The sequence below is a fragment of the Emys orbicularis genome, chromosome 3, assembly GCF_028017835.1.
Source record: "Emys orbicularis isolate rEmyOrb1 chromosome 3, rEmyOrb1.hap1, whole genome shotgun sequence".
In the NCBI taxonomy this organism is placed as follows: Eukaryota; Metazoa; Chordata; order Testudines; family Emydidae; genus Emys; species Emys orbicularis.
This window is the reverse complement of record NC_088685.1, coordinates 156,862,222-156,878,505: the sequence shown is the minus strand read 5'-3', so window position 1 is coordinate 156,878,505 and position 16,284 is coordinate 156,862,222. Positions and strand designations below refer to the sequence as shown.

The following is a 16,284-nucleotide window of genomic DNA, read 5'->3' as shown; positions in this document are numbered from 1 at the left end:
AAATCGATGGGCGTCTTTCCATTGATTTCAGTGGATGTTGGGTCAGGCCCCAACAGAACTACTGAGTAAATCCCACTTGAAAGCAGGGGGATGCAAAGTATCACTGAAGGCATAATTGGACAGACAGGGAGGTTGCACAGTTGTCTTTACCAGCCTTTTGCACTTCAGTTACTGATGATGATGTGTGAGAAGTGAACAATCCAGCTTGATTCTCACATCCCAGGCTAACTTTGCAGGGCTGGCAGTTAAGAAAAATATCGTTTTGCTTGTAAACTGAGTACATTTGATCCATATATTATAATGAAGTAATAACAGTCCAACCCTGCAATGCTATTTTTACATATCTCAGAGTGCAGCCACATTTTTAAATGTACTTTTTTTCAGGAAGTCTCTAAATCCTAGTTTCCTTCTCTATCTCAGTTGCTTGACACTTCCCATTATAAGACCCAATTTTCAGTTACTTATAACTTTGTCGTACTTTAACTGTTCAAGTTGAAATTTTCCATGCCGGGTATCAGCCTCAGGCTACATTTTTCTGGAAAATTTCAGCCCAGAATGGTCCAGTTGTTTCTGAGAACGAGGCTAGGGCAAAATACATTGCTTTGCCTATGTTAAAAAATCATGATGTTTCATTTGGTTTGGTTTGGTCTTTTGCCATCCCTTGTGAAAATCCAACCAAATTTGGCCAAGGAATAAGCCTTTGAAAAATTGCAGTACACATATGCTCAGTAGAAACTTGCTAAAGCATTGCAGCTCTTGTCCCCAAAGGTTCCATCTGTATTGAGCATTGTCTACTCTAGCCCAGGGCTGTAAGGAGCTGAGCAGGATCGTCCCTCAAATGTAGCTCTGAGTTGCTAACAACCGTCATTTTGACTGAAATTTTCAAAAATAATAATAATCCGCCAGCGGCAATCACCTGGCATGGAAAATTTCATTCCAAATGGTTAATGTTTGGCAAAGTTATATGTAACTGAAAACTGGGTTTTATAGAAGAAAGTGTTGGGCAACCATAATAACAGGACATACTACCAGCTTAGCCTATAATAATTTAATGGAATGGATTAATCCAAAGGGGAAATGTACAGCCTCACCACAGCCTCCATCTTCATTAATATAGGCTGCCGTTCCTTCAGAAATGTAAATCAGAGAATTAAGAGGGGGAAATATGCTGCATTATTTCAATGCTTTAATTTTCTCCGGCCTAGAATCTGTTGTTTCACTGGATAAAAGTATGCTGTCATTGAAGCAGAGACATAGCTACATTAAAGAATGATGGACTCATATTTGGTTTTTTGTGGGTGTAAGTTAACACTTCTTTTGTTGTTGTTGTTTGTTAAGCTTCTTTGGCATTGTTACACATGAAATAGTTATTAGCATTTTTAAGTGTTGGAGATTATGGGAGGTTAAACTGCATCACAGACTGTTGTTGAAATAATACAAACGGTAACTTTTCCCTTTCTTAGAATTTGTAGGTCAGACTGAGGATGCTGCTACTGGAGCTGCTTCAATAATTGTTAACAGAGAAGGTACATATTTCACATTCTGAGTGGTCCCCTAGTAAGCAAAGGTTCTGCCTTTGTAAGCTGCAAAAGAAACTTTTCTCTGGTCTTCGTTAGTTGTGGGGGTTTTCCCTCATTTACAGACAAATTCTGTCATCCTGACATTTCCACACTTACTCATCCTACAGATTACTAGTGGAGCACAATGCCACTCAATGTGAGTAAGGGTGGGAGAATCTGACCCTTATCGTATCTACATACGAATAGCTATAAATAGACTAGCCCACTGATTCATCTAATCTGACACTGGCCAGTACATGGTGCACCAGAGGAAGTGGGGGGGGGAAGGGGTGTTAAATATAAAAAACTTTCCCCTGTAATGTACCTACCAGATTTACAATGGGAAAAGGGTATTCCTTCCTGACCCCAGCTCATGATGAATTTATTCCAGGAATTATGAATTATGATTATCCTTATTATCTTAGTCTGCATAGCTACAGATATTTGGTTCTCAGATTATCCAGTTGTCTTTAAAATTTTGCCATAATATTTGACTCAGAGTTCCTTCTGTAATGCGTATGCTCCCAAAGTGGCATTTGATCTACATATTAATTGTCCTTTAATTTAGCATGTACCTTTGCTTTCATATTTTCGGACAGGGTAGAAAAGAGGGAATTGACCATTTTTCATATTGTCTTTCATAGTGACTAATTTAACTTCTGCTGATTTTTTTTTTCTTTTCAAACAAATTATGCCTCATACTTGCTCGCCTGTGAACTCTTTGAAAAAAATTACTAAGGTCTAGATTGAACCTTGACTCAGCCTGGAATAAGGGTCAGGATGTGACAACTCCATCCCAGGAGCAGGCCTGGAAAGGGAATTGTGACTAAGGCAAGTTGGAAAGGTTAATCTGAGTAATAGTAGGTGCAAATATTAAGTGCATTAGTTAAAGCACATTAACCCCACTTTGGATACTCACATTCAGAAGTAGTGGCCTTAGTTCCTTTTAGTTCAGTGAATTAAGTTAGACATACCAGAGTCACAATTCCTTCCCTGATGTTTCTCCATGACCCTCCCCCTCTCCCATTCTGGAGGAGTAAGTTTGAGAAGTAAATTACTGAAGCTCTCGAGAGAGTGCAGCTTACATCCCTCACATACCTGGCCAGCTACTTTGGTCAGTGACTGGGGGCAGAGGACAGAGCCATGGCGTCGCCCACTCCAAGCCCCTCTCATTCTCCTCCCTGCCCACTTCCCATGGGAGGAATATCCAAGAAATATTGTCTATGCTCTACACTGGACCCAAGGTTCAGGTTGGCTGAGTAAGGGATGGAGTCTTTCTTTCCCTTTTAGACCTCTTCTGGGCAGAGTAAGAAAGAGCATGATCTAACCTTGAAACAGTAGTGAGTGACTTGTTGGGTTTTCAAGAACCTTGTGATCTGTTCTGAGGGATAACAGACAAAAACTGGTGGATTAAAAACTTTTGAAGCACTAGGAAACAGAGCCATGACGATTGTCCACTACTCTGAAGTTTATGGTGGATTTTCCTAGAAACTGATATTGGTATAAAAGTTCATTAGAAGTTTTGTGATGTGGAGGATGAACTGAACAATGCATTGTGGCACATAGGTTATTTCTGTCAAAAATGGACAGTTCCTAAATTAAGTTACCAAATCTAAAACTGGCCTCAGATTTTACATAGAAGCTGCTGCTAGAGCAAAGCGGGTCAGGACCGTGCTGTAAAGCAAACAGATATATGGAACTAGTAGTGGTAATGGTTGTTACTTCTACTTAAAACTGTCTGGGGCCAAAATTGAGTAGATTACAATAAAATAGCAGTACTTGTGTTCTGTGCTGTTACAAGAGAGACTATTTTATTTGAAGAAGCCTGGCAGATTTGACCTATCAAGTTGTACAGTACTCATCTAAGGGCTTGTCTACACATGCAAGTCGTACTGCTATAGCAATGCTGGTATAGTTTAAGCAGTACGACCCACCCATGTGGATATAGTTATGTCAGTATAAAAGAGCGTATATCGATCTGTCTTATTCCTGTAAGAGAAGAGTTAAAGTTCTTTGAAGAGTCTGCATTATTCTGTTAAGATAATTCAGGACAAAGAAAAGACACAAATGCTAAATTTCTTAAAGGACTCTGCTATAATTAATTTTAACTCATAAGCTAGTTAACAGAATTACTTGTAAATTATCAGAAAATTAATTCTATAGGCAGAGTGAGTGCAGTAAGTTTGGGGAGAAAGCACAGTATTTTTCATACAAAACAAAGAGGTTGAGTCTGCTTTAAGAGCAAAATGGAACTCAGTATATGGAGTCACGACCAACATTTCCATTATGTGGTCCTGTGAAATCCACAATTCAGATACATTACAAAGTTTAGTTTTTGTGGCAGCCTTAGAAATCTGTGTTTTCTGGAAATTTTCACTGCTTCCAGATAGGTGCTTACTAAACATAAACTCCAGCTTCCCAAGTGGGCTTGTCAACTAAGACCTTGCAGACGGTGGCATTCACCCCTCCCCTCAAAGCAAAGAACTGTAACATGCCCCCAGCAGTTTTTCTGAACACTTCCCCTCTTCAAATGTGTAGTCTCACTTTCCACTTCCACTTACTGCTGCATCCCCTTTTCACCTCCTTTCCCCCACCACTTTTACCACTCTTACAGCACCCTGTCTCCTGACAATGTATTACTGGTTTATAGGAACTCTATAAAATTATTGTGCATATTGTTTCTGTTTTGTTTTACATAAATAAAGAAGCAGTTACAAGGCAATCTCTATATAGGAAAGAAACTTCCTCTATGGGTAGGTTATTCCATATTATCCCCTTCACAGTTTTGGCACCTTCCTCTTCCTGTGATATATCTGGCACTGGCCATTGCTAGAGACAATACCGGACTAGATGAACCACTAGTCTGATCCAGTCTGGCAATTCCTTCATGCGTAGCAAAAGCCCAGAGAAGGAACAGCAAGGACTGTGGCAGGCAATGATCAAGGTGCATTAGCAAAACAAAGTGAGGGCACAGGACTGGAATAGCAGGGACTGTTGCAGGTTAGAAGTGAGGTGCACTGGCAGAACAGTGTGTGGAAAAGCAAGCACAGTGCCTGCCTAAATTAACGTTGACTATAGGTATTGCTATTATTCAGTCATTTCATGAACACTGAATTCTCACACTTTTTATAAAGCGTGGGCACACTTCAATATCAAAGCACTACATGTACATGTACCCACAGAAAGCTTTTCAAAATATACATTTAGAAGTGACTAGCAAAACAAGGCAAAAAACGTGCAGAACATGAATGTCAATGTGACTGAAATATCCTTTGCATAAAGTAAAACACATGTTTTGGTCCTGCGGGCTAAAAAGAAACTGGTACCTGGATGTAGCATCTTATTTTAATATACTGGGAAAATGGGGCTTTTTAATGTGTTCAGCAAATGACTATAGAGAAATTACATTACCATGGACACACCCAAAACTTGTCTTTATGCTCCTGAACTCTGTGATTTGTCAAGCAACTATGTCTCATAATATTCTTTCGTAGTCACAGACATTATCGTTTTTTCCTATGAAATACTGTGCAGGAGCTCTGCAGCCCTTACTGCAGTTGTACTGATAGGTTGAGAGACTGCTAAGATGTTGTAGAGTTTGTCGGCCGCAGTGCAGACTATGGGAGTGTGAATTGCAGCACACAGTAAAGTGTTGCGCTGTAACTGCCCTGCATAGACCCTGCTAATGTGAACTAAAAGGAACCTAGTTTATACTAAGTAGTCCCATTAGTCCCTTTTAGTTCACACTAGCAGGGTCTACATAGGGCAGTTACAGGGCAATACTTTAGTGCATAGTTCAATTTGTGCCCCCATAATCTGCACTGCGGGGCCGTGTAGACAAGCCCTTAAACGCCACTGATGGCTTGAGGGCTATTTCACATGTATTCTAAAGAAAAACTGTGCCCCTGTTGTATTTGGCAGTGTGTTCTGAGCCCTGGTCTACATTACAAAATTACTTTGCTATAACTATGTCACTCGGGGGTGTGAATAATCCACACCCCTGAACAACGTAGTTATACCTACCTAAGCGGCAGTGTAGACAGACTATGTTGGTGGGAGAACCTCTCTCACCGATATAGCTATTGCCTCTCACAGAGGTGGATTAGCTAAGCCGATGGGAGAAGCTCTCTACTGTCAGTTTAGAGCATCTTCATTAAAGAGCTATAGTGGCGCAGCTACATTGATGCAGTTGCCCTGATGCAGCGTTTTAAGTGTAGACATGCCTTGGATAGTCCTATCATAAGGCATTTGTAGAATGTATTTAAAAATAGCACTTTAAATTCATTTGGCAGTTTTCAGGGTTTGTCTACATAGGGGTACTCAGAAAAATTAATCTGTATTAACTGAAGGTGTACATTTAAATTGGATTAAACTGTATTAAGCCCCAATTTGGATTTTCTTACTCAGAACTGAAGTGGTCTTAATTCAGTTTAATTTAATTCACTTCCAAAGTGAATTAAGGCCACTTTAATTCTATATGTGAGTATCCACACAGGGATTTAATGTGGTTTAAACCAGTGGTTCTCAACCAGGGGTACGCGTGCCCTGTGGGTATGCAGAGGTCTTTCAGGGGGTCCATAAACTCATCTAGATATTTGCCTAGTTCTACAATAGGCTTACATAAAAAGCACCAGCCAAGTCAGTACAAACTAAAATTTCATACAGACAGTGACTTATTTATACTGCTCTATATACTGAAATGTAAACACAGTATTTATATTCCAATTGATTTATTTTATAATTATACTGTAAAAATGAGAAGGTAAGCAATGTTTCAGTAATAGTGCGCTGTGACACTTTTATATTTTTATGTCTGATTTTGTAAGCAAATCATAGAATAGAATATCATAGAGGTAAAACTTGGGGGAACGCAAGACAAATCAGACTCCTGAAAGGGGTATACAGTAGTCTAGAAAGGTTGAGAGCCACTGGTTTAAACAATGCATTAAAAAAGTTAATTAACCTTTTTTTACTTTTCATTGTCTGTGTTCTTTCTGAAAATCAATTTAAAAAACATCACAAAAAATAGATAATTAGATTAACCTTCCTGAGTGTCTCCATGTAGCCCACAGCCTACTGCTAGTGGCTACCATCTTTCTGATAAGTGATGCTGGCAGAGTTAGAAGCACCGTTGAAAGCAGTATCTATGTACTCAGCATTCATACTGGTTTAAGTATCAGAAGGACTTTTTTGCTGGTGTAAATGTGTTTAGCTCCATCTCTTCAGTGGAGCTAGGCTAGTTTACACTGGTGAGAATGTAGCCCTTGCTATTTTAAATGAAATGCCTAAAACCCTAATCAGCAAACCCTTATTCACATGAGCAGTCCTTAGTCATTTAATTGAAATCAAGATCTACTAGTGTAAGTAAGGGAATTGCAGGGTAAACATTGCACAGAAATGATTTTTTCCTGGCTGCTAGTGTCCATTGCTATTTAATACTGTTTTATTGTCTCTGGTGCTGGGTTCCCACCCGCTTGGTGTCACCAATGTCCTTGTTTAAGCAAATTGGTTGCCATAGTAGTAGACTCAGAAATGCTAACTTTGAATATTTTGAGACAGATTCTGCTCTCATTTATACTGGTATAAATTTGAAGTAACTTCATTGTCTTCAGTGGTGTTACTCCAGACAAAATCAGTGTAGCTAAAAGCAGAATGTGATCTAGGGTGACCAGATTTCCTGATTTTATAGGACAGTCCTGATATTTGGGGCTTTTTCTTATATAGGCACCTATTTTCCCCCACTGCCCCCCACCCCATCCCGATTTTTCACACTTGCTATCTGTCACCCTAATGTGATCCATTATTTCTCTAAATGTTGGATTGAGCCAGTACTGGCTGGTACAATGTACTAATATTGTATTTCTCTAGTAGGACTATTGGTCTAAAGCAAAATGTAAGTATCTAGCCCTTTACAGTTGCAAAATAAAACCCTTCTGTCTGTAACCCAGTACAGGACTGTCTACCTTGAATCTGCAAAAACAGGTTGAAACAAACAGCTACAATTATCTTAATATGCCAATAACGCTAAAGTTAACTATTTTGCTGCTCATTATTTCAGCAGGACGATGCAGGTACTCCAGCGGGTAGAATTTGGGATTGTAAGTAGCACACAGTTCAGGTGGAGGGCCACCACAATTTTATTCCATCTGACTCCTACAATTCACCATTTTTAGCTTCTCACCTTGTAAACTTTCAGAAGGTATGTTGGGCAAAATGGATGCTGTTTACCTTTGAATATTCCTATAGCAAAATCCAGATACTTTTGATTGGCATATATTTGTTGGAGAGGTTTCCTGCAACCAAGATGTCCATCCTTATCTGTTGAAAAACAGGGTGTCGGCCAAAATGCTGAGGGTTTGCTATTCAAATGCAACAGTTTTAAACCAAGCCATTGACAGTGGAGTTGCTTTGGAAAGCTTGGGATCATAGTTCCATTGTCCTGCTTTCCCTTCAGAGTATCAGCATGGAGATATGCTTTGCATGTTGCTTACACAAGGGACTTTGAAGTCTCATTCAAGGAAAAAATGCATTTTTAAAACCTAGCTGTTTATTCACCGAGTAACTCAATCCATTACAGAATCAGTGGCCTTTAGTGATTGGCAGCCCCTAAATGAATCTTCAGTGGAGGCGGGCAGTAGGAGCTGTAGATCGAGGAGCAACAGGTTTATTGAATTTAATACTTAGTGATTAATAATACAGTTTAATTAGCAGGCATCCATGCCTGAAGGTCTCTCAGTATCTTAACAGAATAACTAAAAACAGAACTGCAATCAAATAAAGGCAATATGCTTGTTTTGTTTTGTTTTGTTTTGTTTTTTTAAACACAATAGCAAGAGCCTAGGGTAATGAACCTCCCCAGCCAGTTGTATACGTTAAACAAACAACCAGAATAAAAAGGACACCAGAAAGGATTTGAACTGTTGCCCTAGTTGTGCTTTATAGCATATCCATTGGAAGAGCATTCCATCTGCCAGCCCCCAAAGGGATTGGCTGCCCATCTTTACTCCCTCCAGATATTCTGTAAAGAGTTCTTATGAGTCAAATATTAACTATCTGTTTTAAAAGTCATGCCATTGGTGGTAGGGCCTGTTTCAGGTTCTCACAATGCTTCAAAACACTGACAATGTGGAGTGTCCCTGATCATTGGAGCAGGGCCGCCTCTCCTTGAAATTCACAGGATGCTCGTAATTTTCACAGATTTGATCCAATATCCAGTGATCCTAAACGAAAGGGACAGTTAAAATTCTGAATGCATTTTGGGCATCGTGACTCACTATATCAATGTGATTACTTCTGCTAAGGTAACGTCACAGGAAGGTACAAATGTTTTTAGGGGACACTCAGTACCCCGGTATCTCCAATTTGGTACAGTGTAGTGGTTCTTTTTAGTCCAAACAGAACATGAAAATCAAACTTGGAAAAAATCTCTGCATGTTAAATCCTCAAAAAAGGCCTATACTCCATTGTGTTTGGAGTACAATATAACATCTTTTATGCACAGGTCTTGGTGGGCTGTCACTGAAATCTTTGGATGATTAAGTGCACCAGCATGCAGCTTTTTTGAAAAGCGCTTTGAAATCCTCATGTGAAAGGCACTGGAAAAGGGCAAAGAGTTGTTTTATTTACCTTATTTTATTGTAGTGAAGTGAAGTATATAATTTAAAACATGGAATCTTCTCTCTAGGACAGAATGTTATCGTCATAGTCGCAGGAGCCAATTTGCTTTTGGATTCTGAAGACCTGAAGAGGGCTGCTAATGCCATTTGCAAGGCCAAAGTGATCATTTGCCAGCTAGAAATAACACCTGCTATTTCTCTGGAAGTCCTAAAAATGGCATACTCCAATGGAGGTAATTTACCTTAAGCGTTCATCCATTAGGTTAGTGCTTTTACATCTTCGTCTCGGTCTCTGCAAAAGCTTTCTTCATGGTTTCTGCAAACCATTTTAATTTCTGTCACACTAGCCTATAGTACAGATGAAACAGTGACCACAACCTCATGCCACTCTAATAAAACCTAAATTACATTTTAAAATATCTCAATGCATATCATGGCAGACAAACATCTACATAATCTCATTTTGTATAAACCTCCTTTATCTAGCCTCCCTGTGCGATGCTGTCTTTGCCTGTATTGTGTAATGTCATGCCAAGATTGTAATAAACTCAAGGCAGGGAGTAGGACCCTGGACCTGATTCTGATCTCACATCAGTACAAAAGAGGAGTAGTTCAGTTAAAGTAAATGGAGCTACGTTTATATAAAATTTATGCACTAAATTCAGAATTAGGCTTATGTCTCTATTCTTCCGGTATAGCACCATTCATACTTGTGGTGCTATATACAAGTATTAAAAATAATAAAATGCCATAAAGTCTCTTTGATTATTTACTGATTTAGCAACAACTCCATGTGTATTCAGTGTATTTGGCACGTTGCCATAGAATGGGTAATGTCACAGGCAGGAATTTACATCTAATTGTTACTGTGCCTTTCAGTATAGATTATTTTGTGACAGTGGATTTCTACACTGAAGAAGCATATGGATAAAAGCTGTTATTCTTTTCCTAGAGAATGGAGTTTCAGTACTGGTGTGATGTTTTGTTTTGTTTGTAGCACTTTAAACTACCCAAGCTTATCCACCACCGCATTTAAACAATACTGGGCGAAAGATTAAACAATGATGGTCATGGCCATTAGGCCATGTAAAATTCAAAATTTTGTTCTCATTTTACCCACTGGGAAACTGAGCCTGAAAGGTTGCAGTAAATGACTTGGCCAAAGTCACGCAGCAGGTCAGTGACCGAGCTGGGATTAAAATTCAGGATTTCCTTGCTCCTAGCCCCAGCCTCGTGCTACCAAATCATGATACCTTACATTTAGAACAGCGGTTTTCAAACTGTGGATCAGGACCCCAAAGTGGGTCGCGAGCCCTTTTTAATGGGGCGGCCAGGGCTGGCATTAGACTTGCTGGGGCTCGGGGCGGAAGCTGAAGCCCGAGCCCCACTGCCCGGGGCCAAAGCTGAAGCCTGAGGGCTTCAGCTCTGGGTGGCAGGGCTCAGGTTACAGGCCCCCTGCTTGGGGCTGAAGCCCTTTGGCTTTGGCCCCCCTGCCCAGGGGGCGGGGCTTGGGCTTTGCCTTTGGGCCCCTCCGCAGGGCAGCAGGGCTCAGGCTTCGGTCCCCCCTCCCGTGATTGTGTAGTAATTTTTGTTGTCAGAAGGGGGTCGCGGTGCAATGAAGTTTGAGAACCCCTGTTTTAGAAGGATTTGAGGATCTGATTCTCCACTGCCTTGTACCTCTTGAGGTCATCTATACCAGTGCAAAGTGGGTTTAAAAAATGTTATCATATTTAGTGGCATTTTAAACGCATTTTGCATATACTTTGCACTGCTTAAACAACTGTGTAAAGTGCAAGATGGAAGAATCTGGCCCTGAAACTTCAGTTGTTATAAGTGTTTATGGATATCATTAATAGGATTGTGCACATTAGATCAAAAATCCACATAATAGTATCATGAATGCAAAATTATTTTGATGCAAATATGACTTAAATGAGTTTGTTTGTGACTCCTTTCCACCCCTACATTTGGTTTATCAATCAGAAAACTTTTGTGAGACCAAGTGCTTTCCAAATTGCAGTTTAACACCTCTGTTTTGGTAGTCCAACAAGAACCCCTACTGTTTCTTAACTTGGATCCATTTCCATCCATGGAAGCCTATCTTCTCAGCCCATTTTGGTTGCTGCTCTGAGACAACTGTCAAACAACTCCCTAAAAGCCATTAGGGCAGGCGTCGGACATTCTCCCAACAGAAAAACCTCACGTTGCGTGACTGCAAAATATTTTCAAAGGGGCCCTCTGAAATACCTTATTCTCAAAATTTGACCTAACTTAAAATTGTGAAATCTGATGGGGAATGTTTTTCTGGTTTTTAAATCAGTATATTTGGGAAATTAAATAGTGGCTGTTAATTACACATTACCCTCTCGGTGTTGTAGAGCCAGCTAGAAAACTGAGTACAAGTTAACTGCCAAACACCATTCCCAGTAATGTGCTGACATCATGGATGACAAGTTAAGAAGCCAGAGCCATGCTGCTTGTTCCCCATTAAAAAACAAAACAAAACAAAAGCTCATAGAGTAGAAAAAAAATCTATTTTACCAAATACAAAAGGACAAAACTAGCATGGGAAGAAGTTTTCTCTGAGACCTTGAATTTAAACCTTGACAGTTTTATAATTGTAATTATTTATAATGTTTCTGTCAAACAGGTTCCTTTGCTTTGAAATAAATATATACAGACCAGAACCAACATGCATAATTTCATCAATTATACAGCAGCGGCTTTTTAGCATGCCAGTCACCAGCTGTATTGTCATGACAGGATAGGCATGGGGCAATCTGAACAGACAGTCCTAAAAATTTATCCTCTTAAATATTTTAACAATGATAAATGCGGGGGTGAGGGAATGTTTCTTTTAGGCTAATGTAAACGTTAGCTTTTTCCCATTTCTTTTTTCTGCAGATAAATTTTATTTTTCAGATAATTCTGTTATCCTTGGAAGACCTCAGTTATTTAGGGAATACCTTACATGAGAGGTGGGGATTTTTTTAAGGCCTTTACTGATTGCACTATATCCAAATGGTCAAAGTAATTTAGTGTAGTGGTTAAAACAGTGGACTTGAAGTCAGAACTCCTGGGTTCTGGTGTCAGCTCTGCCACTGACTCGATGTGTGATCTTGATCAAATCATTTTACTTCTGTACCTCCTTAGGCTAAGAGATGAGTCTCTGACAAAGGAGAAATGGAGTGTTTCACTATTAAATGGAAGTTTGAAAAAACAACACATTGAATGGGCCAGCAAAGACGATGGCTATGTCTACTCTGCGCTCTCAGGGGTGTGAAAAAAACACACACCCCGACTGACAAAAGTTTTACCAATGAAAAACGCTGGCGTGGACAGCCCTTTGTCAGCAGGAGTCGCTCTCCTACCGACAAAACTACCGCCCCTCATTGGGGGTGGGTTGTTGTTTTTTTGTCAGCAGGAGAGCTCTGTCCTGCTGATAAAGAGTGGCTACACTGCATACCTTACAGCGGCATGGCTGTAACAGCACAGCTGTGCTGCTGTAAGGTACACAGTGAAGACATAGCCTCAGCAACATTAGGCAGTACAATGTGTCAGCAAGAGACAGGAGCAGCCTTAGGACTGGTACTGTTCTGAGTCTTCAGTCTGGAATCGTTGTGCAGTTAAACCTTTGCTAATATGTGGGCCAACTCTGCCATAGATAATATGCTGCACATTGGCAAATGCTCTGTACAGTCAAATCTAAGTAAATGTTTTGCTTTGTAACACTATGGAATCTTAAACCCATCCTGGCTGTCAGTTGTTTCCCGTGGTTTAGCCTGCAGCACCCTCATGTATAATGCAATACTATATGTTAGGAAGTGCACTAGACTATTTTTGTTTAACAGATGCACATCCAGATGCCTCAAATCTCTGTTTTGAGTTTGGTGCTTTTTTGTTTTTGTTTTTTAATTAAAAGGAATTTAAAAAGGGGGGTGAGGATGGATGGAGGCCTAGGAGCCCTATGTTTCCATTCAGTGAATCTCACTTGTATTGGTTTTGCAGACTACATATGGAAAAGATTGGTTTTCCCAATGTCTCTGGTCATTAAAGATTCCATGACAGTTTGTACAAAAGCAAGGGTGTTAGCCTCTGATCTATCCTAGTTAGACTCCATCTTGAGGAACTATATTGAGTGTACATGAATTCCCCTGGAAGTTTGACTTGAACACTCACTGTATTCCTCCTTTTAACTGCTGTGTAATGTTGCTGTGTGCTGTTAAACTGCTGCCATGTCCCTTCCCAGAGGTGGCTCCATTTCAGTGGTGAGTGCAGTTCTTCCCGTGCTTGAAAAGTTTGTGAGGATCCCAAAGTGCCTTGGAGATGATGGACAAAATAAAATGGAAGTTAATAATATCAGGCCCATTAATGCTGTGTTGGAGGAGAATTGTGATGCAGTTCTCTATGGATGGAAATGTATCCAGCTGGGGGTTTGCAAGACTTTCCTTATAATTCCTGTTCCTGGTTGCTCCAGGCCAGGGCTGGGCAAGCACACTGGGACTGAGAGCACAGGGGGTGGTGAAGATTGGGAATGGTGGGAGAAAGATTAGGACAGGAAGTTCGTAGGAGTGAGTCTAGAAATGGGTGGACAAAGAGTCTAGGACTGGGATGAAAAGGCTGAGGAATGGAGACTGACTCCAGCTAGGTAAGGAGAACAGGACTGAAATAGGGCGGTGAGGGGTGAAGAAGAGACAGGACTGGGGATAAGGGATTAAGCTTGCAAGGAATGGGCAGAAGAGTCTGTGCCCACTAGACACACTTCATCCAGAGCCTGGAATGGAACCCATGATTCCTGAGTCTTACATTCCTCTGCTGTCAGCGAATATCTGTGAAACCCACTGGCAAAGTGTCCCATCCCCCTTTAGTGCTGGTCCACATAAAGGATAACAAAGTACTACTGCTATTAGTTACTCTGTCAGCTCAAATGGCAGAGGTCCGTGCAGTGGATCTAAAAGATCCAGTCCTGCTGATGATCTACGTGAGTATATCAATATGATGCCAGATGATGGCATTTCTGTTTTAATTTTGCTTTTTAAAAAAATACTAGGAAATTACATACAAAAACACTATGTTGATAGAACATTATTAAGGTGGCAAAGACAAGCACTCAAAGTGAAGAAAAACTATGAAAAAATGTGATGTAATCATATAATTAGACTGTATCATACATCAGATGCACAAGGGGGCTGAATTAAGGCTGCACAGGCAAGCCTACTTCTAGCATTTCCTAACTTCTGAGTGCTTGATTTTGCAAATTCAGTAATGTTCTTGTAATGTAGTTGTTTTGTCTGCAACAGCGTTTTCAAATGATAAGAAAATAGAGAGGAATTGTGAAGTTGAAAAGTAGTCACTGGCCTAAATTTTCAAATCTGAGTGTCTAAAGTTCAGCTTCTATATTCCTATTTATTCATATTCCTGAAGTTTCTGATCACCTGAGGCTTCTGTTCAAATAAATGGGATTCATAAGTGCTGGCGTGTCTGAAATTCAGGCTGCTTATGCGCAGGTGCCTAAATATAGATTTAAGAGCCAGACTTGCAAGTTTGAAAACTTTTGTCACTGAATATAAGTAAATTTCTAATCTAAGAGATTATGTTTCATATGGAAGAAAGGATGCTCTTATAGCTAAGGAACAGATGTACTAACCAGGAGATTGGCAGAGCAAGGAATTCATAGATTTCTGTGTTACATTGGGTAAGTCACTTACACTCTACTGATATGGCAAACCTTTTGTAGTGTAGACGAGGCCTGAGGCTTTGTCTAGAGTAAGTTTAAAGGCAAGTTGTTAGGAGGTATTAGCTAACACACTTTGACAGGTTTTAACCAAGATATCATCTCCACCAGCTATACTAGTGTTGGAACGTTAGCTAACAGCTCCTAACACTTTAAAATTGTAGTCTAGACAAAGCCTTCGTCACTCTGTGTCCCAGTTTCCTCATGTGTAAAATGAAGGTTACAATGCTTACCTTCCTCCCAGGAAGTTCTGAGGCTAAATCAGTGTTAGTAAAGCTCATGTTAGTAAATGCTCAGAGGGAAGACACTCCACAAATGAAATGATTTATATTAGATATCTAAATTTAGAATTTTTTTTAGTTAAAAAAACTTTTGAATACAGTTTGAATCTTGCCTATTGCTCTCCTCTCATTTCCCCCTACAAGCAGATGAATGAATATCAATTTGGGGGGGTTATATATTTTTCTGTACTACAATTAAGAAAATGGTTAAATACTTTGTAAAATGAAAAAACAGGGGTTTTCTGGGTTTTTTATGTCTGTGAGTAGTTTGCATATCTGTGGGGAGAAGATGAGGAGCTGAAATGTATTAGCCCCAATAGGGAGTTTGGGGTTCCAGGCAGTGGTTTGTAAATGTATTATGCAAAAATGCCATTGATTTAGACAACTTTTTCCATTCTGTTGCAGTGAAGACCTTATTTAATCCTGCTCCAGCTCATGCTGAACTAGATCCACAATTTTACACCCATTCTGACATCTTCTGTTGCAACGAAAGTGAGGTAATGGCCAGCTGTCATGTTAGAGAACAGTGACGTGGACAGTGAAACTTAAAAGGGACTCCGTCCCCAGCAGTACATCATAGGGGGAATCAAGCCATGTTCCTGAGACTTCTCTCTCAAACACTGGGGAGGCAGCAGGCTTGGCCCCGAGGCCAGTGGGGAAGGAGGAATACTTTGCTTCACTGTTGAATAACCCTTCTAGATAGCACTTGAAGTAGAATTAACAGGCTCCCAAGAGAACTGAGGCCAACCCTTCTTGGCCATAAGGTGGGTTACTAAGAGGGGAGTGGATGAGTGAACACGAGATCCATAAATGAGACACTCTTAATATGTGTTTTGCTCTAAATGGTACATATTAAAATAGATCTTCACTCCCAGCCTTGTCTTCCCTCTGTGTGAATAATGGGAATGTCATTAGATATAGCATTGTGATGCTCTTAACCTGCCTTGCCAGAGAAGGTGTTTGTGTGTATGCTGCCACTGAGAGGGTTCAAGCAGCTCTGTATGTCCCTACCTGTTAGTTACCGTTTCAGTGCACATAACAGAGTGACTTTTATGGGCTGCTGCTACCAGTGTACAACAGCGGAGCCCTCCGTT

The 16,284-nt window shown here is 40.2% G+C and overlaps 1 protein-coding gene across 1 annotated transcript in view; it reads left to right on the top strand.

The window, feature by feature from the left end:
• Positions 1–16,284, top strand: part of RBKS (ribokinase) — a 65,300-nt gene that overhangs the window by 12,915 nt on the left and 36,101 nt on the right. The window contains exons 3-5 of the mRNA XM_065401790.1: positions 1,464–1,526; positions 9,244–9,408; positions 15,596–15,687. Of these exons, the coding sequence (XP_065257862.1) occupies positions 1,464–1,526; positions 9,244–9,408; positions 15,596–15,687 (320 nt within the window). The remainder of the gene's footprint in view (positions 1–1,463; positions 1,527–9,243; positions 9,409–15,595; positions 15,688–16,284) is intronic.